The sequence below is a fragment of the Electrona antarctica genome, assembly GCF_951216825.1.
Source record: "Electrona antarctica genome assembly, chromosome: 19".
Lineage (NCBI taxonomy): Eukaryota > Metazoa > Chordata > Actinopteri > Myctophiformes > Myctophidae > Electrona > Electrona antarctica.
In genome coordinates, this window is record NC_136800.1 from 21807186 (window position 1) to 21829632 (window position 22447).

The following is a 22447-nucleotide window of genomic DNA, read 5'->3' on the forward strand; positions in this document are numbered from 1 at the left end:
TAGTGGAAAGTCAGTGGAAAGAACAAGAGGTGGGGGGGATTTAAAGATCCGAAGTAAAACAGGGGCCTTATCTGTGATTAAATGTTCCACTCCGTTATAATAGCCTGCTGCAGGTCAGCAGCATGCTCCTCTTGGAAATGACTGACAATTAGTAAAAAGACCGCCGCGCATTTGCAACTGAGAACTTTTAATGAGGCCAAACAATAGCTCTATAGCCAAAGTACATGTATGTTTTGCAAGACCTTGGTTTTCTCTCCACCACCACCAGTCATTTTGAAAGATAACCTTCATTATATTCCAAAAAAGATATGTTTGGCTGGTAAAAACAACGAGACATTCTTGAAACATTGATGAATAGTTCTTGGCTGTAGGCTGTAGCACGTTGTAACCATGCCAACTGGATCCTCACATCACTCAGTCTGATTTCACAGTTCAATAGTTTAATTATGCTACCTAAAGTATGCTGTTGACCCAAAAATCCAAAAGCAGAGCTTAGTGGGAAATTCATTAACCACTTTCAACCTGGCTTTATTTTTGGGCATGTTTAAAACAAATAGGGCTTAAGTGGTTAAGCCAGCGTTATGAGTTTAATGTCACTTCACTTGAAATAAAATATGTATGGGTGACTATTGTAACAATGTTGTTCAATGTACAGTGTGAGACATTTAAACGAGAATGGTTCCGAGGACAGAATCATTTCAAATAGTGTGTGTGGTCCAAATGCAAGTCAATTTGGTGGCCCCTGAAATAAAAAAGTGTGCATAAAAAAAACTTTAGTTAGTAGTGCCTGGGAGCAAGATAGTTAACCACATACGGCTCCCCTGGCCAATAACAGAGGAAAGTGGTTGCGCTGGGCAGCCAGCTTCCATCCAGGTGTGAGTCTGTTTAATTACATGAATGAATCAGGGCAGTGTTGAAAAAGAGTAGCCTACACCGTAAAAGAAATACTCTGTATTCATTTATCCATTTGTAGTTCGGAATGAAATGAGTGTGTACAAATGGATGGAAATGAGAGTGTAAATGGATCCAAATGAACCCTTATGGGCCAGTTTGGTTGCATTTGTACACTCACAGAGTAAAATGAACACCGAGGATTTTACGGTTTATTAAAGCACGTTCAGGTGCAGAAGCACACTCTTTGAACCAGTCGCAGCTGGTTGCCTTTATGGCACCAGGATGGCAGGATCACTTTGGGAGAGCTATGTAGGTCCAAGCCAAGGAGAGCTATGTAGGTCCAAGCCAAGGAGAGCTATGTAGGTCCAAGCCAAGGGACTGATGGCAGGAGATGATGTCTTATACTTCAGTCAGTGTACAGCCGTGTAATTGAAACATTTCAAGTGAAAAAAAAAAAGAAGGAAATCATTTAAGCATTTTATTTTATTTTATTTTTGAGTGAGCAGTATGGTTGTACGATGATGTAAATTATAGGCAAAGTGCAATAAAGTAAGCTGGTTTCCATCATCACTGAGATGAATAATTGTGTTTGCAATAATTGTCTCTCCACTTATTACTCGACTATACCTTCTAAATCTTGTTTTTTACTTATTGTTTTCCTTTTACGTGTACTTTACATATTAAATGGTTTTATATGTTCTCTCTGTGAAGTGTCATTGAAGGGGAAATCCAGACCAAAACATGTAGCCGGTCTATGAAACAGCCTATAATTGTTTGAATTGTTGAATTGTTTCATAGATGCCCCCTGTTCTCCATTTTATCCACCCTTCCCACAGTAAAAATGCAGCTAGAATGGTAGAAAGGAATTGTCTTCATTCTAATGTGGGTATTTTAGTAGCTTCAAACTTTTCTTTTCTACTTCTTTTTTTTCTTTTTTCTTTTACGAATGGTCTATTAATAGTGTCCTAGCTGGGCTGGTACTCACACATGCACCGTTTGTCACCCTCGAGCTGTAGTTCATACAGAACCCATGGCCGGGCCTCTACCACTATGGGTTCTGTAGGAACAGTAGTTTGAGGGTGACAAACGGTGCATGTGTGACGATTTATTAAAAAAAGCAAAAAAAGGTTTGGAGCTACTACAATACCCGCATTAGAATGAAGACAACTAGAAGGCAACTTTCTACCATTCTAGCTGCATTTCTGTGGTAGGGGTGGGGAGAATGGTGAACAGGGGATATCTATGCAACAATTCATATGATGGCCAACATGTATTTTGGGACAGGATATGCTGATTCAGGTTCAGGGTACATTGGGTTTTGTCCTGGATTTCTCCTTTGAGTGGTCTAGTTGTGTTTTGTCCTGGATTTCTCCTTTGAGTGGTCTAGTTGGAAAAACACCCCAAGACACACACTATGACTATATGTACCATAGTCCATAGGACCATAGACTAAGCAATGACAGGACATGAAGTAATCACACACATTGTAAGCGTCACATAGAAAGGGCACTAAACCGACCTCTGTTGGTTGGTTCCTGTTACTACATCCATTACAGGCAATCTCTCTCTGTCTCTCTCTCGCACACACACACACACACACACACACACACGCACACGCACACGCACACGCACACACACACACACACACACACACACACACACACACACACACACAACACACACACACACACACACACACATTCATAGGGATTAACTGCCACTGAATAATTTTACGCCCTAAATGACGCGTGGTGCCAAATAAAAACACTAAATATATTGCATGGGTATGTTGACCTGAATTCGGTGCTTTTAGGTGTTACCAGAGTAATCTAGTAAGAGAGTGACGACACGCTTTGATCTCGCCGCAAAGCGGGGAGCTATGGGCTATAGTTCCAAACATTGGAACTATCCCATTGAGATAGAATGAGCACTTCCGCATTCCATTGTTACAATGGGAATTAAACACGGTGATGTCAATTACAAATCACCTTGTTGTCCAAACACTACACACAATGTTCGGTTGTTGCACACACTTATCACGTACAATCTCAAAGCATCAACCTACAACACACAGATATTCAAATCTCTAAACATTCAGGTCTGGTGAGCAATGTGTTGGTAACACCTGACCACATAGACCACATAGATGACCCATGTGAATCAACACCTGACCACATAGATGACCCACAGTGAATCAACACCTGACCACATAGATGACCCACAGTGAATCAACACCTGACCACATAGATGACCCACAGTGAATCAATGTGTTGGTAACACCTGACCACATAGATGACCCACAGTGAATCGACTACATTGTCATCTGAGACAAATGAGCTTCCACCGGGCTGCTCAAGTGCGTGAGTGGTTCCAGGACCACCCACATTTTTCCGTTCTATACCTTCCACCTTATTCTCCTTTCCTGAATCCTAGTGAGTCGCCTGTAAGGGCTTTACAGTATGCGCAACTCAAGGCGTTTCTTCCAACGCTGCTTGGACATAGGGAGAACATTGCCTGTGATGTGGATGAGGCGCTCTGGCCAGACAGGAACCGGGGGCATGATGCCTATACTGTAAATTACAGTATTGTTTGGGAAGGGGGCCCTTTTGGGCAGTCTGAGCAGTTTTGAGCAGGTCGGTCAAGTAAAAAATAAATAAATTAAACTTTTTTTTTGCTGTATATTTGTGTGCTATTTTATGTTTGACTATGAAAAAGTAAGCCTACACTGAGTCATTTTACAAAAGGAGAAATATGGCTCATTCTCCATAGTCATTGTCAATCATGTGTGTTCCATTTCTATGATTGTGTTTTCAATGTTTCACTTCATTGTGCTGTAAATGCTGTAGTAGTGTGCAGCAAATGCTTAGTTGTGTGTACTCAATGAATGGTATGTGTGTCATTTGAAAATATGGCTGTGTGTACCAAATGAAAACGCGAGTTCCATTTTGGGAACAGTTAAGAGATTTGATGGCAAAGAGTCATCATGGAAAAGGAGAGTCAGGGTTTAGCATTTTGTGTGTGAGGTTTTCAGTTTTGTGTGTGCAGTTAGGTTGTGAAAAACGTGTGTTAACAATCGTGAAAAACTGTAATAGATCTAATACAATAACTGTGTGCATTCATGTCACATGGTCGCTGTCAGGTGGAAACCTTGTAGGCCTATGTTCAAAACTGTTAGTTTTCAGGAAATGGAACATTTAACCCGTGTTCCGGTGGATCTAAAAAAGTTTAAATATGGAGATACAAGATTTCTACGCAACAGCGACAACATTTAGGACTAAATAATCATACTGCTAAATTGTGCTAAATTAAAATGACTGTTGACACAACATTCAAACATCAACATGGTGTTTGCAGACCAATTAAGAAAAGACCTTTTGTGTACCGGCAGGGGAAAAAAACTAAACAAAAGACAACAACATTTTAACCACTATGACAATTAATTAAAAGCAATATTTCTCTGCTAAGCAATCAACCTGATTGCAATGAACAGCACTCGCCAATTGCTCAAGTGGGGGTGTACAATACACATGGGGTGGGCATTGGCATACTGCTGACAGGATGCTGTGGGATGACGTTTGTGGAAGAAGTTAGTCGTTGATGTTTTTTGTCATTACATTTCCTGTGGGCACTGTTGTTAAACCTTAACCCATTAAGACCTGAGGCCAATTCTACTATTAAATGTCTTCTTAATAAGTTAGTTCTCAAACTAACTCAATGTAATATATAATATGTAATATATATTTGTCAGCGGACGCGCCAACCTGAAAATGTTTTGTGCCAGGGACCCCCAGAACTGAAGATTAGTTTAAAAAAATCTAACTTTTTCCAAAACAATTCAAGATGTACCGTATACAAGTTCGCAGCATGGCACGAAGTCATAAAAAAAGAAAGAGTTTTATGAAACATTTATGTTGATATATATATTTAAGCTAAAATCTAAAATGACAGACCTGCTTTCTTGGTTACAGTAAGTAACTTTGCTTATGATATTTCGGACAGGAGGCAACAGCCCTCCAATTAAAGGTGTTTTCACCCACAGAGGACCAAAAAAAGAAGAAGAAAAAAAGAAGCATCTCCCCTGCTAATCATGAATCTTTATATTGAGCCTTGACAACCAAAGGCATTGTATAATCTCACAAAGGAATGAAATGACAAAATCATTGTTGTTTGGCAGGAGGAGATGTTTAATAAGTCTCTTTTTGGAGTGCAGCCTATATTTGTGATTTATCTACCCACTCGCTGAGATGACTGGCACTTATTGACAAACAGCGTGATGCCATACCTCTTATGCCAATTACTACAATGTGTTATTTTGCTCATCCTTCCAACATTTGATGGATTTTGTGCTATCCCAGAGGGAGGAAATATAGAACAAGGACATATTTTGTGAGAGCCCAGTCGGTTCCACTGCTAGTGTGGGCAGCAGGCTCACTCCACGTCAATACAAACTTTTCCAATAGTTGATTCATTGCATGAGGATATGGATCAGTCAAGTAATCCTCTTTTTTTATCCCGTCCTGGCGTCAATTTAGCAATAAAGCCCCCCAGTCCAATCAGGGTAATGAAATTGTTGTTTTCTCTGCCAGGCTGAAGGCCGGGCTGGAGATTATAATTTTGCCCCAGTGTGTCAGTGTGTCTGTGCCTGTGAGTCCAGAGATAATCTGGCAGACTGCTAGACCAGCCACTAAATGTCTTGTGCATGCTGCCAGTAGGCCATGGAAGTCATGCTAGACCAGCCACTAAATGTCTTGTGCATGCTGCCAGTAGGCCATGGAAGTCACTCTACCCCAACTTTGGCCTCATGGTGCTCACGGGGAGAGTGACAAGGATTAACAGGATCAGAAATGACTACAGTACATTAGAGGATCAGCCCAGGTTAAGAAGGTTTGGGGATAAAACAAGAGAGGCGAGGTTGTGATGGTTTGGACGTGTGCAGATGAGGGATGAGGGGTACATTGGGTGAAAGCTGTTGAAGATGGAGCTGCCAGACAACGGGAAAAGAGTAAGGCCAAAGAGGAGATTTATGGATGCTGTGAGAGAGGACACGGATCACAGAAGCAGATGGAAACAGATGATCCGCTATGACCCAATGGGAATTAGCCGAAACAAGAAGAAGAAGGTGTTGCTATACCAGCCCGCTTTACGTTTTGACCTATAACTCTATCAGCCTAACCCTCTAGTTTTTTTCTTTTCTTGCAGCCACACATAGCAAAACATAGCTTTTGCACATGGATGCATGAGGTCAGTGCATGTTTACACGACCACCTGACCTTTACAAACTTTACTACTTGCTTTAATATTCCACATGCAAATCTGTCTCTACACACACACACACACACACACACACACACACACACACACACACACACACACACACACACACACACACACACACACACACGCTCGCACACTGTACACACACACACACACACACACACACACACACACACACACACACACACACACACACACACACACACACACACACGCTCACACACTGTACACACTGTACACACACACACACACACACACACACAAACACACACACACACACACACACACACGTGCGCGCACACACACACACACACACACACACACACACACACACACACACACACGCTCGCACACTGTACACACACACACACACACACACACACACACACACACACACACACACACACACACACACACACACACACACACACACACACACATCCATATCCATATACACAACACATACACACTGAGTCAAACAACTCCTCTCTAAGCCTGTGTGTTTGTGTCAGTGAGGGTGCGAGTGTAAACCATGATGCTATCCCTCGATCCATCCATCCGTCCATCCAATTAGAGAGCATCACATTTTCACCAATTCCCATGACAGCTGTCTTCAGAGCTAGTCTAGTGCATTCCTGCCAACATAACTGCTATGGCTGAGACAATGACTAAACACCGCACACAGATATGCGAGGTTTTTACGACCCTGGGACTGTTCAGCCCACGTGTGGTGTTCGTGCACTTTAAAAACAATCTGGAGCCTTATCCTTGACAACAGGAGGTCATTTTGAGGCTAAAAGTAGACCTGTGTCAATCTCCCTGCATTTTAATTAGGGACGTAAAATTGCTGCTATGAATGAAACTGCAGTGTGTGTTTATGCACGCTACAACAATAAGGGGGCTGACATTGGTTGACTTTGTCATAAGTCTGTGTTCGCTGCCCCTGCATTTGATATTGTTGCAGAGAACATCCTGGCAATGTTTGCAAATTCAACACACATATTTGCATATAAGATTACTTTATTGTCAATGTACACAAGGCAATTGGAAATGAGTCTTTTCGCATGCATCCCTTTAGTTACAGAAACAAGTATTTAAGACTTTTATGCTCTATTTACAAAACTGTAAAAAATATCAGATCTACAAGCTCACAACACGTTGCAATGTTAGCCTGTGGATTTGCTATTTTATTAAAAGACTTCCAGTATATTTATATTTTTTGCTTCCCTGGAGCAGTGTGGTGGTTTAGTGCCTCGCTCAAGTGCACTTAGGCACGGTAAATGTAATAGCAGCCAGCCTCCGGTCAATGGACTACCACCTCTTGACGGAGGTTGAACCAGTGGCCTGTTGGGCACTGGCTGGCCTCTTTACCTCTCCATCCAGTCTCCCCAATAACGAGCCAAAGGTTCATTATTGATTCATCAAAACTGGAAAAGTGTTTGATGATGGCATGCTATTTTGCCTTGTTAAATAATGAGGTCCTTTTGAACGTCAACCCCGGCTGGCTTTAATGAGATCACTGCGTGCATCTACTCAGAGAGGAAACACAAAGGTTTGTGAGACATTTGAATAAAATAAATGCCAAAAAAGCTGGCTATATTTAAGGCATTATACCCGTACCTGAGTCAAAGGTTGTGATTTTGATCGCAACTACTGCCAAGTGTGATGCAGTGTCTTTGAGCAAGAACTAGAGCCCGACCAATATATTGGTTTGGCCGATATGTAGGCGATTATTTTGACATCATGTTCCACTTTTTGGAATCTCCAAAATCGGTATCGTATATCGGACCCTAAATTTACCTCGGTCTGGGCTCTGTGTCAAATCCTTTGTTCTGGATAAGAGTGTCAGCAAAGTAAGTGCAAGTTCACATGGTTCTGTCTCAACAATGGTCATGTGACTCCTTCAGTGCGTTTGTGTACTCAAGACGTGAACTTTTTAAGTCAGACCCCGAAGTACCTCCTCACATGTCTGGAAAGGGTGTCAAAATATCTGAAATATAGATGAAAATATGGCACTCTCAAAAAGCATTGCTTGGCTTGATGTATGGTGGCTGAATAAGTCATGGCATCAAGAAGAGATTGTCTGGGTGTCAAGCACAGTGTGATGTTCAGTGCTTTTGGTTTCTTACGGTTTGTTTGTTTGTTTGTTTTGTTTTAATTGTGACTTGCCAAAGGGACTGCGGATGAAAATGAGCTTAAAGCTTAGCTATCCACACAGAACTTCGACTCATAACAATTATATTTAACACTGTAAATCGTCTCTTATAATACAAATAATAATCACACCCCAGAATGTGGGTCTCCTTACTTACCCTTAGCATGAAAATGTTTGAGAACCAAGCAATAAACAACAAACAAACAGGTCATTCTCTTAACATTAGATCAGCGGTGTTCGGCCCCCCAAAATATTTTCTTTGAGGGGTGCTAGCCCCTCCTATGCCCAGCTTTGTGTGTGTGTGTGCGACACGCTGCGACCCACGACACGCTGTCAGGCAGCAGCCTAGGTGCCCAGACAGTTACGCCAGCCGTCCGGGCCGAACATACAGTACTGTAATTTGTCCCAGGGACCCTCATACATGATTTGTGTTCTTAAAGGTTTAAAGATACCAGTAAGACGCCCTGATGGCGAGAAGCAACCTCGCCCTAAAGGTCGAGGTCGCGTGCACGCATCCACCTGGGTGACGGCAGACTGCTGGGCGAGTGCTGGCGCTATAGCATGGGGGGGGGGGGGTCAGATCAACATATGGAATGAATTCTGTACTGGCCATATATGGAGCATGTCTTGAGTGTATAAGGGTTTGATGAGGTCAGATAAATATCTGGAATGTCAAAACAGGTCAGCTCCATATATGGAGATCTAAGGGTTTGATGAGGTCTGGCCATATATGGAGCGTGTTTTGAATGTACAGGGTTTGATAAGGTCAGATCAACAGGTCAGCTCCAGTCTAGAGTTTGAATGGACAGGTATCAGTCAAAAGGGAGACATCGAAGAGGAAGGACAGGTGGGAAAGGATCAACATGGAAGGTCAGAACAGGTCAGCTCCATATCTGGAGATCTAAGGGTTTGAGGTTTGAGGTCAGATGTAGAGTTGCTGGCCGGCTCCATATGCAGATCAGGTAATGATCAAGTCTTCCCCATGTATGGCTATCCAGGGTTTGATGAGGTCAGTGTCGTGATCTTCATATGGTAGCGTGACGTATCACGAGGTGTGATGAACGTCACGGACGGATGGACAGACTGACAAGTTTTGCAGGTTTTCATAGTAATCTGTGACCGACGGTCGCAACTAAAAGAAGATTGTTTGAAAATAACCAATTTACAAGCAGTCTGCAGATCTGCTATTTTCAGATAAACAATGTATAGGGTTAAACTGGTTAAAGTGATTTTGATGCTATAACACATTTTGCTGGGGACGCCCTGGAAGTTGGAACCCCCTCAAGTTCCCCTGAGGGGTCCCCAGACCGGACCCCACTTTGAGAGCCATGCACTGCGAGAGAGATTCACCAAACTCCCAGAGCTCAGCTCATTAAACAAACTCCCACAGTTCTGGGAGGCAGGAGGGGGAGAAGGAATAGGAGGGGGGCTGGTCTCTCTTGGCTCGTGCCAGCCAGACAGCCAGCCACGCACACTCTCAATGCTCGCGCGCTCCCTCTGCCGGGGAGTGACGGGGACCGACGCGCACGCCCCGTGCGCATCCACGCTCGCTCGGCGCTCTCTCGGCGGCGTGGAGAGCTCTGGAGTAGTGGAGGGGACCACTCACTCCATCAGCTCTCAACAACTCTCACATTCCTCCTCCTCTTAGCAATTCTGGAAGTCGAAAAGGACAGTGTGTGGAGAGAGTGCCAGTTGTCCGTGTTTGTGTGAGCGCCCAGGCTCACGCCCCACACAGACGCACGAATTTGGGGGGGAAATCAGGGCAGGCAGGGTGCACGGCACGCCACGGCACACGCTCCAGTGTCTTAAGTCTTGTAAGTGTTCTATAGGTAGACTAGATCATTTATTGAACTTGTGCAAGAAGAAGAGGAAGAGTTTTTTTGCCAGTTAACCCCGCGGTGGGCTGCACGCACGGCACGCCAGGGCACGGCACGGTTAACGACGCTTTGGACATCGACATGGATAAAGTTATCAACGTGTTGTTCGCTGCGATGACCCTGCTGCTGTCTGTCAGCGGCGGGGAACTTTATAAAGGTAAGAATCACCCCGTTGTGTTTTGGCATTCGCGTGCGTGTTCCATGCACATCGCCCTCCCCTGTTAATATTACAATACATTACATTACCCCCCCCCCCCCCCCCCCCCCACACACACACACACACACAGAGACACACACACAAACACACACACACACACACACACACAGAGAGAGACACACAGTCATTCATTCATCGATAGTTTCCAACTCGCACCTCCGGACTGTCTGTGCGCCACGCACGGCTCGGCTGGCCGCTGTAACCGTGGCGCACAGCCCCGTGGTGCGATTTGGAGATTGATTTCGCTTTCGTGCATAACTTTTACTGTAGGCTACATCCACCTTGAGTTGCTGTCTGTGTTGTGATTCAGCCCTCAAGGTACTCACCTTTATTAAAGTGTCGAGGAAGGGCTGTTTGTTATAGGATAACTATACGGACTGTCTGAGCCAGTGCACCTGGTCATGGGTTAACCCTGATTGAACTTTAATTATACGCTGCTGTACACGTGTGTGGCCACTTATGTGCGGACGCCGGACATAATGTAGCTTTAATAGTTCATCATTTATTTACAGGCAGCGGACATAACTTCCATTATAGGCTTTACTGTGAGTAGCCTCTACAGCCTGTACACTGCAGAGCGCAGCAGAGTTCTCGCAACCCATTTACCCACCCGTCTGTTCTGTTCAGCTCAATGGACAAAGGGGGTTGATATGGCATAGACTGCTCGTTTATAGAGCATTTTATTGTATTTCAGACCTACTATAGCTGCTGTGTTTCAAAGTGACAGTCACCTAGGATATAGGTGGGCTGTGGCAATGAAACAATAGACTTTCTGTAACGCCTGTGTACATTTTGTTGAGTGGTTTGATTGATTGATTGAAATATTTATTAACAGTTTGCAGAATTACAGTACAATTCAAGCACAACTCAGTACAAAGACTGTTAACTGTGAGTGGACGACCCAATAAAGCATTACATTTGTTTACAAGAGGGTCCACCTTGTTCAATTCATCAAAAACATTTAGAGACGTACAAATATACACTTCTATAAAGCCAAAGAGCAGAACGGGAATTCATCATCATGGTCCTGCTTTGTTGTGGACTGAAATGTGTGGGAAAGTTGTGTGATTACTTTCAGCCGGTTCGCTGTTTTAACAGACACAATTGCTTGCGCAACACAGTTTTGCGAAGTGTTCGGCTGCGTCATATTAATGTGTTACTGTTACTCACTCTGAGATACAGGCTGTTTCAAAATGTAATCCAGCAATTGATTACATCTTTGTGTGACTGATGTAGCCTATACTTAAGTTGTGAACTTTCCTTGTTGCATTGTTGTTACACTAATTAATCATATTGAGACTTGGTGAAATCACACTCTCTAATAGTCTAATTTATAATTAAGTTGAGGGGGGGGGGGGTCTTTAGTTGTAAGCAGAGTTGAAATTATGCACTTAAATTGTAATGTAGTCTATAGTAGACTTGTAGCAAATCTATAATGGCCAACTATCAATGAGATATATGACAGTTTTTAATAGGGGTCATTTTAGTGGTCTGGCCAACATGGCTCTCTCTCTGTGTGTGAGGAGGGACACATTGGTAAGCTACGTGTTAATCAATATCTGTGCAGTGAGTGAATGCTGAACCTGCTGAGACTGTGTACAGTATGTAATGTAGGCTATGTTATGTCAGCAATATTATTCAAAGCTTGCATCCGAAAGAAACGTATCATCTTGTGAACAACTGTTCACAAACTTCACAACACAACACGGTATCCGTTGGCAGCCATGGGGGCCAACAAGTTCTTTTCCCCAACATGTTACTTTAGACATCGTGCGAGCTGTGTGTGTGTGTGTGTGTGTGTGTGTGTGTGTGTGTGTGTGTGTGTGTGTGTGTGTGTGTGTGTGCCTGGTGCGCGAGACTAAATTATGCTGTGTGACATTCAGTTGTTGGATGCTGTGGATTCCTTGGATGGCAGCCGCAATTCTCAGAGAGCCTCTAGGGGGCAGTGTGGCACACATATTGTGATGCCTATATCAAGTAGCCTAGATGTGGTAGAACAGCCCCAAGTGAAATGCACGGGATGTGGTGCAGAAACTGTCTCTGTGGTGTAATTTATTCAACCTTTATATTTACCCGGTTGGTGGTGTTGATATCAAGAGTCCAACTTCCAAGGGATCTGATCTGATCCACACAATAGCAACAGCAGCACACCTAGTTATACACAGAACAGAAGTAAACAACACAAAAAAACAATTCTTGCATTATGAGAACAGGTTTTACCAAGTCATGCAGTGAGGTATCAACAGCCAGGAGGCAGCTTTAGTGATTCAGAAACCTCTACACTCCAAAAGCTAAAACAACAACAAAAAAAGAATTCCCACCGCATTTTTGTGTGAGGTTTATCCTTCTTGCCCAGTGGCAACCCATATAGGATTGGGAGATTTATTGGAGCGGTCTGCGCTGCAGCCTCCAGTGGTACCCAGGCTATCGATAAATGCGGTCCTAATTGCATGACTGTGGGTGTAAATATGTAAACCAGGGAGAAATCAATTGAGTGTGTTTTAGCCTCTCCGGCTGGCTGATGGATTAGCTCCACATGGGTGAGGAAGAGGTGGAGGCTAAAACAAGACAATGGTGCAGGGGCATGAGGGCTGGAGTTTATTATAGAGTTATGTGATACATACAGGCATAACTCATAATCACATCATGGAGGGTAACCAGAGTGGGCACTGCAAAATCATGGCTGTTAATTTAACTACAAAAGTGCTCTCCTCCGAGCACAAGTCTCCGCCAGGCCGGGTTGCCAAGCAAGGTTCTGCAAACTTTGGAATCAGACAAATCTGACTGATATACATATAATTTGATCACATGACTCCAGGGCTGGACTGGGACAAAAATTCGGCCCGGGCATTTTCGTGTGAATTTGGCCCAGACCGGCCCACCACAACCAGCGCGCAGATAGCAGAAACTCTACCACCCACTCCGTCGAGGCACACACACAAACAAGCCCTAATACCACCACTTTTACAGAACAACATAAATGATACAAACAGTAGTGGCCCTAAGCAACATAATATTATGTGGCCCCACCCCTGCACTGCACCGCCGGGGGGGTCAGGGGGGGCGCTACCTGGTGTTTTTTTTTTTTTTTTTAATCATGGCGTTCCCCTACGGTCGCGGCCCACCGGGAAAATGCCCGGTATGCCCGGTGGCCAGTCCAGCCCTGCATGACTCCAGAGATAATGGTAGCACCTCCAGCGTCTGGCGTTCAGACATGAGGCAGCCAAGTCTATGGACTTTTAATGTTTGTCTTATTTATGCAACCTCAAAAACCAACAACCCCCCCCCCCCCCCCCCCAAAAGGTTTTTTAAGTTTGCTTTAACCAATTCAGGCCTGACGTCGAAATAAAAAAAAAGTCTTCTGAAAGAAAATATGTTAAATTTTCAAAGATTTGTGCCGCATTTTCACGATTTTTCAAAAATAGCAGACCTACAAGCTCGTAGCGCGCCACTTGGTGGCGCGCTATGAGCTTGTAGATCTGCTATTTTTCAATAGCTAAATTATAACGTAATGTTTAAAACACCAAAAGGGGTTCCCGCCCAAAATGGTTTAAGCATGCCCAACAAAAGCGCCCCTCACTTAGTCACTTCACACCGGTGTGATTTCTTTGTATTTATCTGACAGGCAATGAGAGGTATAGCAGACACAGGAGGGAGGGCTCAGGTGGGCCCCCTATGGGGCTCAGAGACAGGGTTTCTTATCATCACCATGCCTTTTAACTTCAACCACAAAACATAACAACATAACATAACCTATTTCATGGACAAGGAGGCCTATACACCGACATATTAATCCACAATGACAGGGCCGAGATGAAATAGTCTTATTTTTTTCCACCCTGTGATGCCTCCGAGTTCAGAACCAGAGGAAGGAGGAAAAACCCCAACAAAAGAACAACACTATAAATCACGGGGGTTGTTGTGTCGTGTGCTTGTTGTGTTTTCCCGCGTTATGAGGACAGCTTTTTTCTCCGGCACGACTGGCCTTTGATATCAATACTCTGTCTTTTTGACCGAGCACATTAAATTCCTGGGAGCCGCCGTGCTTTGTTATGTGTACCATCTTCTCCACCGGCCATAAAACCTGCCTTGTTTTCTGATAGGGGTTAGCGCTGCGTTGAGAATAATGCCCGTGCCGGCGCCGCCGCTGCGGAGCGCGCTGCTGTACTTTGTCAACCCAGAGTGACTGCCACCGATAGTGTCCTGCTTGACCGATCCTGATTGCCATCTGTATGCCGCCTGACTAGGGGTAAAAACAACGCTGTCGTCTGCCCCGGGAAGATAAACAGCTCTTTATTTGAAGTCTCGCAATAATTGAGATAGTTTTTCACTCATGAAATGTTTTTCCTATTTCTTTAGTTTTTTTGTTTTTTTTCCACTCCAGCTGACTCAGACATAATAGAGACTTTTCCTGAAAGGTGTCTTGAAGGGTGGCGCATTGCTTTGTGTGAGCCAGTGGAGAATGAAATTAAATATGCAAGTGATTTCGTTTTTTCTCTCTTGTGCTTAAACCGCATTGGGAAAAGCTCCCTGGTGATTGATGATAACGTGTGGCAGAAGTTGAGGCGTTTACTACAAAGCTCCAAGTTCTTTCACTGATAATATACTAATGAAGGAAAGCCGTGGATTTACTGTACCTGTTCAAACATTGTGTCTTCTCGTGTACGACATTCACAGTGTCTACATTCGTGCAGGAGAACCGTCTCAGGTTTTGATGTTGTGATGTTTCTCTGACATTGAGAGATATGACATCACTCTGTCTGTGAAGTAAGTTTGCTCTGATATCTGATCTGCTCTCTGGTAAATGGTAATTTTAGTACTGGGTGGGTATAGGCCTCATCCACTGCAGCCTGGGGTTGAGCTAGAATCGCCAGTACTCGGCCGCATTGGTGCCTCCTCAATTTACCACTTTTAACCACTTAGACCCTCTCTATACTTAGCAAAACGGACCAGAGTTGTACTGCACAAGCTGCACAACTTGTTGCAACAGATCTGCTACTTTCAGTGAACATTCCCCTCCAGAATAGGTATGCTAGGGTTCAAGTGGTTAACCTATTTTGGCCATGTCTGTACAGACAGAAAATGTATAACAAGTTACAAACAATTCAAACAATGTCAAAATAGCAGATCTACAAGCCTATGAGCTATTCGTCTTACGACTAAGTGTACTAAGTGGTTAAACGAAGGGGCTGGGATCTGCATAGCATAGCATAGCGTGAAGTTGAAGACAAACAAGAAGACCTGAGTTTGACTTTGCGGCAGTCTGGTTGGGTGATTCATTCACACATACTCGCTCCAGGACTGAATGCAGGCAGCGTGACATCGATGACATGGACACCGTTTGTGAATCAAACTTAACGCATCTAGTGCGGTACATGCTATTTATGTCTGTATATACCCTACGCACACCACTCTGTCTACAAATAGGACACATTTCCTGTTTACATCATTTTCAGGTCACCGTGAGGCTCAGTACAATGATGTACATGCCTTCCAGAAACTAAAAACACCCTGACACTGACAGCATGATGGAGTAGGAGCAGTGGCGGACAGTAACAAAGTATATTTCCTTGAGTACTGTACTTTACTACTTTTTTAGTATCTGTAGCCTACTTCACTTCAATATATGTATTTTTGGATACTCATGACTTTTACACCACATTTCACAGCCAACAATATTGTACTATTGACTACACTTAATTTGTATAATTCTTGCTTGTTGTTGCTAGACTCGGCTACTTTCAGCATTATTATAAGCAATGCATTGATATTAAAAAAAAATGACTTTGTGCTTTTGAATACTTAAGGATTTTTTTAGTACTCAAGTTCAAAGTTGACTGAGCAACTTTCAGTTTTAGTTTAGCAATATTTGCCCAGGAGTATGTACATTTGTACACTACAGTATACTTTCACTCAAGAACTGGGTTTGAGTAGGCTACTTTGTTTATCACTGCCTAGGAGAGATTTAGCCTATTACAAATGTCCCCAGTCATTTATTACAACTGTCCCCACTCCTAGTTTATTTATTGTGAAAGCCCCCCAACACAACAGGAACAAGTAATTGTGTGACCTGTGTCTCCTGTATGGCTCATCATCTTTCCCCCACATTCAGTCGTTAACCGTTGATTGGCAAGCAGCTTTATTTACATTCTTGAGAGGCAGATAATAGTTGCAAAGTTAATTCTTGAAGCGGCTGATATGTGGCGATACTATCGGGGAGCCGTGCAGCGGAATGGTAATTGGCCTTGAGATGTGACTGTGTGAGGGATTGGTGGACAAACAGAGCTGCTCTAATTACACACAGTTCCTTCTTCAAATGAAGAGGATAAAAGCTAATGAATCGCACGCGGGCCAGCAGCACAGTGGCTGCCTAATGAAGAGAGAGAGAGAGAGAGAGAGAGAGAGAGAGAGAGAGCGAGAGTGCGTTTGTGTGAGCGAAGAGAAGGGGGAAAGAGGAGAGATGGGAGAAAGTGAGGAAGAGGCAGATGAGAGCGGTGCAGAGGGAGAGAGATAGAAAAGAGAGAGAAACCAGTCGCAGAAGGAGAGAGAGAGAGAGACGGAGAGGAGGAAGAGCGAGCGATGGCCATGCATGAATAGTTCTCTCATCTCATCACCATTAAAAAAAAGAAACTTAGAAAAACAACAACTTGTTATGCGGCGGATCATGTTTACAGAAGTATGCATTCATTGTAGGACTGTCTGCTGTCCAGGCTGCACTCAGGAAACAGTTTCTCTTAATTAATGCTCTAAGGGTCTCACATCTCAATTGTTATTAACAAATGATGAGAGGGAGGAGGGATGACGTGAAAAGAAAGGGTTGAGATCAGGCCTTTTACCATTTCAACCCTGGCCTTTAAATAAAACTACGGTAATCATGTGGATCCAGAGATCCACATGGGAACAGTGTGGCTCCAATGTGAGTCTCGGTCTTCATGTGAGCAGCCTGTGACATCAGACAGTCAGTCGACTATTTTACATATCTATAACACATGACTTTCGTGAATTTGGGCAAGGTTTCAGCCTGATCAGAACCCCATTGACTTCCTAAATACAATACAATTAAATATTTCAAAAATGGAAAGTTTTGGAAGTGGCAAAACATTTGCTGCTGATCAGTCCAGTGGTTTGTGAGAGACACACACACACACACACACACACACACACACACACACACACACACACACACACACACACACACACACACACACACACACACACACACAGACCGACTGTCTTATACGTAGACAGCTAGACTCCTGCAAGAGCCATACAGTAAAAGTACATAGATTTACAAGCTCACAACATGTTGTATTGCGGCACGTTGTGAACTTGTAGGTCTGCTATTGTCACAGACAACATTGGAACCGTCTGTTTTTGTTCCATTTCATTTTATAGCCCACTATAAAGCTGTCGTGTGGTGTGAGTTGATGTTGATCTCAGCGGTGCACTCGCACATCTTCACCACGTCTCAGGTGAGCGCAGCCTTGGCTCAAAACTTGAAGTATAGGCTAATTCCAGAGCTGTCAAAGAAGCGCGACACCGCTGCTTTGCCAAAGTCACGTACTTGGCAATGTGTCTATTGAGCCATAGAGGCTAAGTTCCTTCTGTGATAACTTAATGCACCCCGACCGACACTTTGCACAGAATCTGTTTTATGCTAAAGAGTCGCTCGTTCACGTACAGTAAAAGCCAGTGGGTTCTCAAAGTGGGTTCTGGGGAACGCCAGGGGTACGCAAGGGGCTTCTACGGGGTCCCATCCTGCAGAATGAGGAAACAGTTGAAACACCTTTTTAGGCTGTTTTTGAACAGTGTTAACACATCTTATTCTTTAAAACTTTGACAAATCTTCTCTTATGGCACAAGTTCACACAACATCTTTTCAAATGGCAGTCCATGCACCAATACATTTTTCGGGTCCTTTACATGAAAAACCACTGCAGTAAGCTATTCAATGCTGTGTGTGTGTGTGTGTGTGTGTGTGTGTGTGTGTGTGTGTGTGTGTGTGTGTGTGTGTGTGTGTGTGTGTGTGTGTGTGTGTGTGTGTGTGTGTGTGTGTGTGCGTGTGCGTGCGGGGGGGTCTGGGGCCCGGCAGTTTCACTGTTTCAACCTTGTGCCCTGCTATTCATTAGGATTCTGTCACCGGCACAGCCACTTGGCAGGTGTGTATTGTATTCCTCCCCCTTTCCCCTATAGTGCCCCCCCCCCCCCCCCCCCCCCCCCACACACACACACACACACACCACCACGCCCCCCACCCTGTGAGTATATAACCAGGGGCGATATTCTCCATTACTGTCAGTCTGGATCTGTCGCCGTCACATTAGCGTGCGTCAGCCAGTCATTAATGCATTAGGCGGCTTGTTCTGAGCGCCAGTTATTTGCATTAGCTCTGTCTGTCGCATGTTCTGTTTGCCCTTGCGCTAAAAGCCAGGCCCATTGACCATTTAAGTGTTGGGTAATGAAGCCATCCCAGTGGACAAATTAGGCCACAAAACAGACATGGCTATGAATGAAACAAAAATTGTTTATGATTGTTATGTTGGCTGCAAAAAGTATGATGATGATGATGATGATGATGATGATGATGATGATGATGATGATGAGTATGAATCATAAGCCATCATGACGGTATGTTAATGACGGTGGCAGTGATTCATATTATTCTTTTCATTTATCATGTCAGTAATATCATTACTGTTGTGTATTATTATCATCAGTGTGTTTTTAACATTTGTATGGCTTCTCCGGAGGCATCCCGCTGCCGTATGCTCTCGCCATTAACAGTGGAGTGCATTGTTAAGCTCCCCTCCACACACATACACACACACACGCACGCACGCACACACGCACGCGCGCACGTGCACACACATCGCCTCCCCGCCAAATGGTTCTCCTCAATACTCCATCCCCAAAGCAGCAGAATGCACCTGATTATGGCCTTATCGGTCACACTCCGCCGCCGATTTGGAGGGTTGTTATCTGTTTGCAGTGGAGCCTCCTCGGGGAGAAGCATACGGCAGATAAGAGACTGTTGTTCTGTAAACAGCCCTCCCTGACCTGCCCGAGGCAGGGCTCCGGCTCCCTTTCAAAGGGGGAGCTCTCTTTTTGTACGGGTGCCCCCCCTCCCCACCTCAACTAACTCGCCCACCCCACCCCATCCTCCTCGTCCCCCAAAAGCCTCCGCGTGACTAATTCCCCTGAGGCAGAAGGTTTAATGGCATTACTGTACACGCTGTGCGCCGCGGAGGGTGGTCACATTGGGAGCGAGCTGTCGGGGCCCCCGAGCTGCGCCCGCCCCCCGTTCTCCTCTTCCTCTGTGCCTTCAGAAGACGAAGGAGGAGGAGGAGGGTGGTGGTGATGGGAGAGAGAGAGGGAGGGAGGGAGGGAGGAAGAGCAGGAGGACGTAGGGTAAAAGGAAGCAGAGAAAGGATGCGCTGTATTCTCCCCTCGTGCTACATTCCTGAACACACTCTGGGATGATAATAAGTAAATGAAAGCCTTTATATGACTAACCCGAGGTAGCCTGTGGGAAAACAGAGATATATAACTCTGTCACAATGAGGCCTTGAACTGTAATTTCACTCACTTTTTAATAACCGCGTCATGAAACCTAGCCTCTCTATTCTGGGCATAATGGGCAAACATTAATGCGAAAATAGCATATATTCAAGCTCACAACGTATTGCGTTGCGAACCATGTAGTTTAAGTGGTATATAGTGCTGTTTAATGTTTTTCCATGGTGAATGAATTATGTCTTGAAAAATGCAAGGGTACTTGGTACCCCCTTTTTCCACCTCTACACCAAATCTCACCGTACTAGCCACAACTTGTCTCAGTGCGTTGTGAACAGAATGTTCTTCCAGAATAAGGATGCTAGTGTTCAAATGGTTAATTCTACCAGTAGCTGGCCAGTAGGCATTGTGAAATCAACATTAGGATGTTCAGTTCTCAACCTCATCAACCTGAAAAGGTTGGCCTCTAACTCTCTTGATTGTACACAATAAAGACAAATACAGATTTGTTGATAGTAGTCTGCACATTCCTATGGCTATTAGTCTATTACGAATGTCCTTAGTTACTCATGTAACTGGGGACTCTCTGCACTATTATTGACTATTATCAGCAGGAGGCCAGTAATGTCACCTCCCAGTATTGTCAACATGAACCCTGTTTGATATGCTATAATGCGTCTGCAAACAACGCATTAGAAACCAGTAGCCAAGGGCTGTTGCCGCAGAGTAACAGTGCTGTATTAAATCAATTTGGTGTTAAACACAGCCTGCTTGAGTAGTGTTGTTACTGAGATGCACAGCTGCAGGGCCTAGCGTTGAAGACGGAGCCAAACAATAACTGGAAAAGATGATGCTCTGGCTTAAGGCTCGACTTGCACCCTGTAATCAGAGTTTGCCACATGCTATAGGAAATTACAGGCCACAGGAGTCATTAGGACTGCGAGCACGGCTCAGCGTTGCTAACGGAAACAGGTTGAAAACACATGTTTTCAGGCATCGCGCACATCTGAATAAACAAAACAAGTGGAAATCTGACATGACGGTAATGGTTCCACGCAGCTGGCCGTGGGGGCGGGTTTGGTTGGTTGGATGTGAATGTTGTAGAGGCTTATTTGCTATCAGATTGAGAGATTGAGTAATGGCAGGGTTGTGGCCAACTAACCGAAAATGTATCTAAACTGACATTTAGAACCAATAACCGACTTAATCTTGCTCATGTAGGTAAATTAGAATAATTGAGAGGCATGGTTTTTCTTTAATCATTTATTTATATCGACATAACATATTATCGACACAAGATGGAAATAGATTTGTTTATAAGTGACTGTAGTGTATCTATTTGTCTTCCATTTTGACACTCTCTGTGTTACAGACCCGAAAGGGTCCATTTGGTTCCTAACTATATATAATTTAGCTGGGGAGCCCCTGGAACTCCCTCCAGGACCCCTGGGTGTCATCGGCCCCCACGTTGAGAACCAGTGGGTTTTAACTAATTAATGCTCTAAGGGTCTCAAATCTCTATCGTTATTAACAAATGATGAGAGGGAGGAGGGGTGAAGTGAAAGAAAGGGTTGAGATCAGGTCCTTAACCACTTTCAAGCTGGCCTTAAAATACATAATCTAATCCTCAATTCTTAAATACTGCAGCATAAATTCAACTCGCATCATGATTTATTAATTTTATTATAACATCATATTGGTGTTAGTGTCACTTTTTTCATAGAGCAGATATGCCTCCTGGAAGCGGAATAGACATTATCCTACCATGTTTGTTCAGCTTATACTTTATGTCCCCCCTCCACACAATTATAGCCTCAAGAATTATAACTTAAAAAACCTTGAGCACAGCCAGAACCAGAAGCGATAATGTGAATATGTTCCCCCCCCCCCTTTTCAGCATGAATATCATTATTTTATTCACTAGCAAAGCTTTGGTTGGAATAAAATGCAAACGCATCCCTTTTCCCTCATGAGACTTATCCGGTCCCAGGGCTGTGGGGGGATTTTGATATCGCCCGAGCCACATCTGAGCTGGCCATGATTTCTAATAGGATCGCAGCCACAGAGAGGCACAGCTATGAGCCCCCTGTTTGTAGACCAGTGGTTCTCAAAGTTGGATCCGGGGACCACCAGGTGTCCTTGAGGGGGTTCAAGGGTTGTCTCCAGCAAAATGAATATCAGTTTAAACAATTAAGCCTGATTTAGAGTTTTCAGCTATTCGGAAAATAAGCCAATGTATAAGCTCACAATGCGCCACATCGTGGCACATTGTGAGCTTGTAGATCCGCAACCTTTGAACAACATTTTATATCTTGAAACATTTTAACAACACACATGTTTGTTAATGGAGCATGGTGGCCCACAGTCCATTCAAATGGGTGTCTGCAGCCAAGAACAAATCGATTTGGATGATCATGTCCTTGACACCCAAGCTTGTCCAGAAGCACTGGACAAGATTACACCCATATTGAATGTGTGGTACAGTAGTTGGACCACATTTTTGGAAAATGCTAGGCC

General features: G+C 44.1%; 1 protein-coding gene across 11 annotated transcripts in view; it reads left to right on the forward strand.

Annotated features, from left to right (window-relative positions):
• The first annotated feature begins 9924 nt into the window (after window positions 1-9924).
• The window catches only part of LOC306912365 (receptor-type tyrosine-protein phosphatase mu), a 236320-nt gene continuing 223797 nt past the window's right edge, over window positions 9925-22447 (forward strand). For all 11 annotated transcript variants that reach the window (XM_079488525.1, XM_079488531.1, XM_079488529.1 and 8 more), the window contains exon 1: window positions 9925-10357. In XM_079488525.1, the coding sequence (XP_079344651.1) occupies window positions 10282-10357 (76 nt within the window). In that variant the 5' untranslated portion in view covers window positions 9925-10281. The remainder of the gene's footprint in view (window positions 10358-22447) is intronic.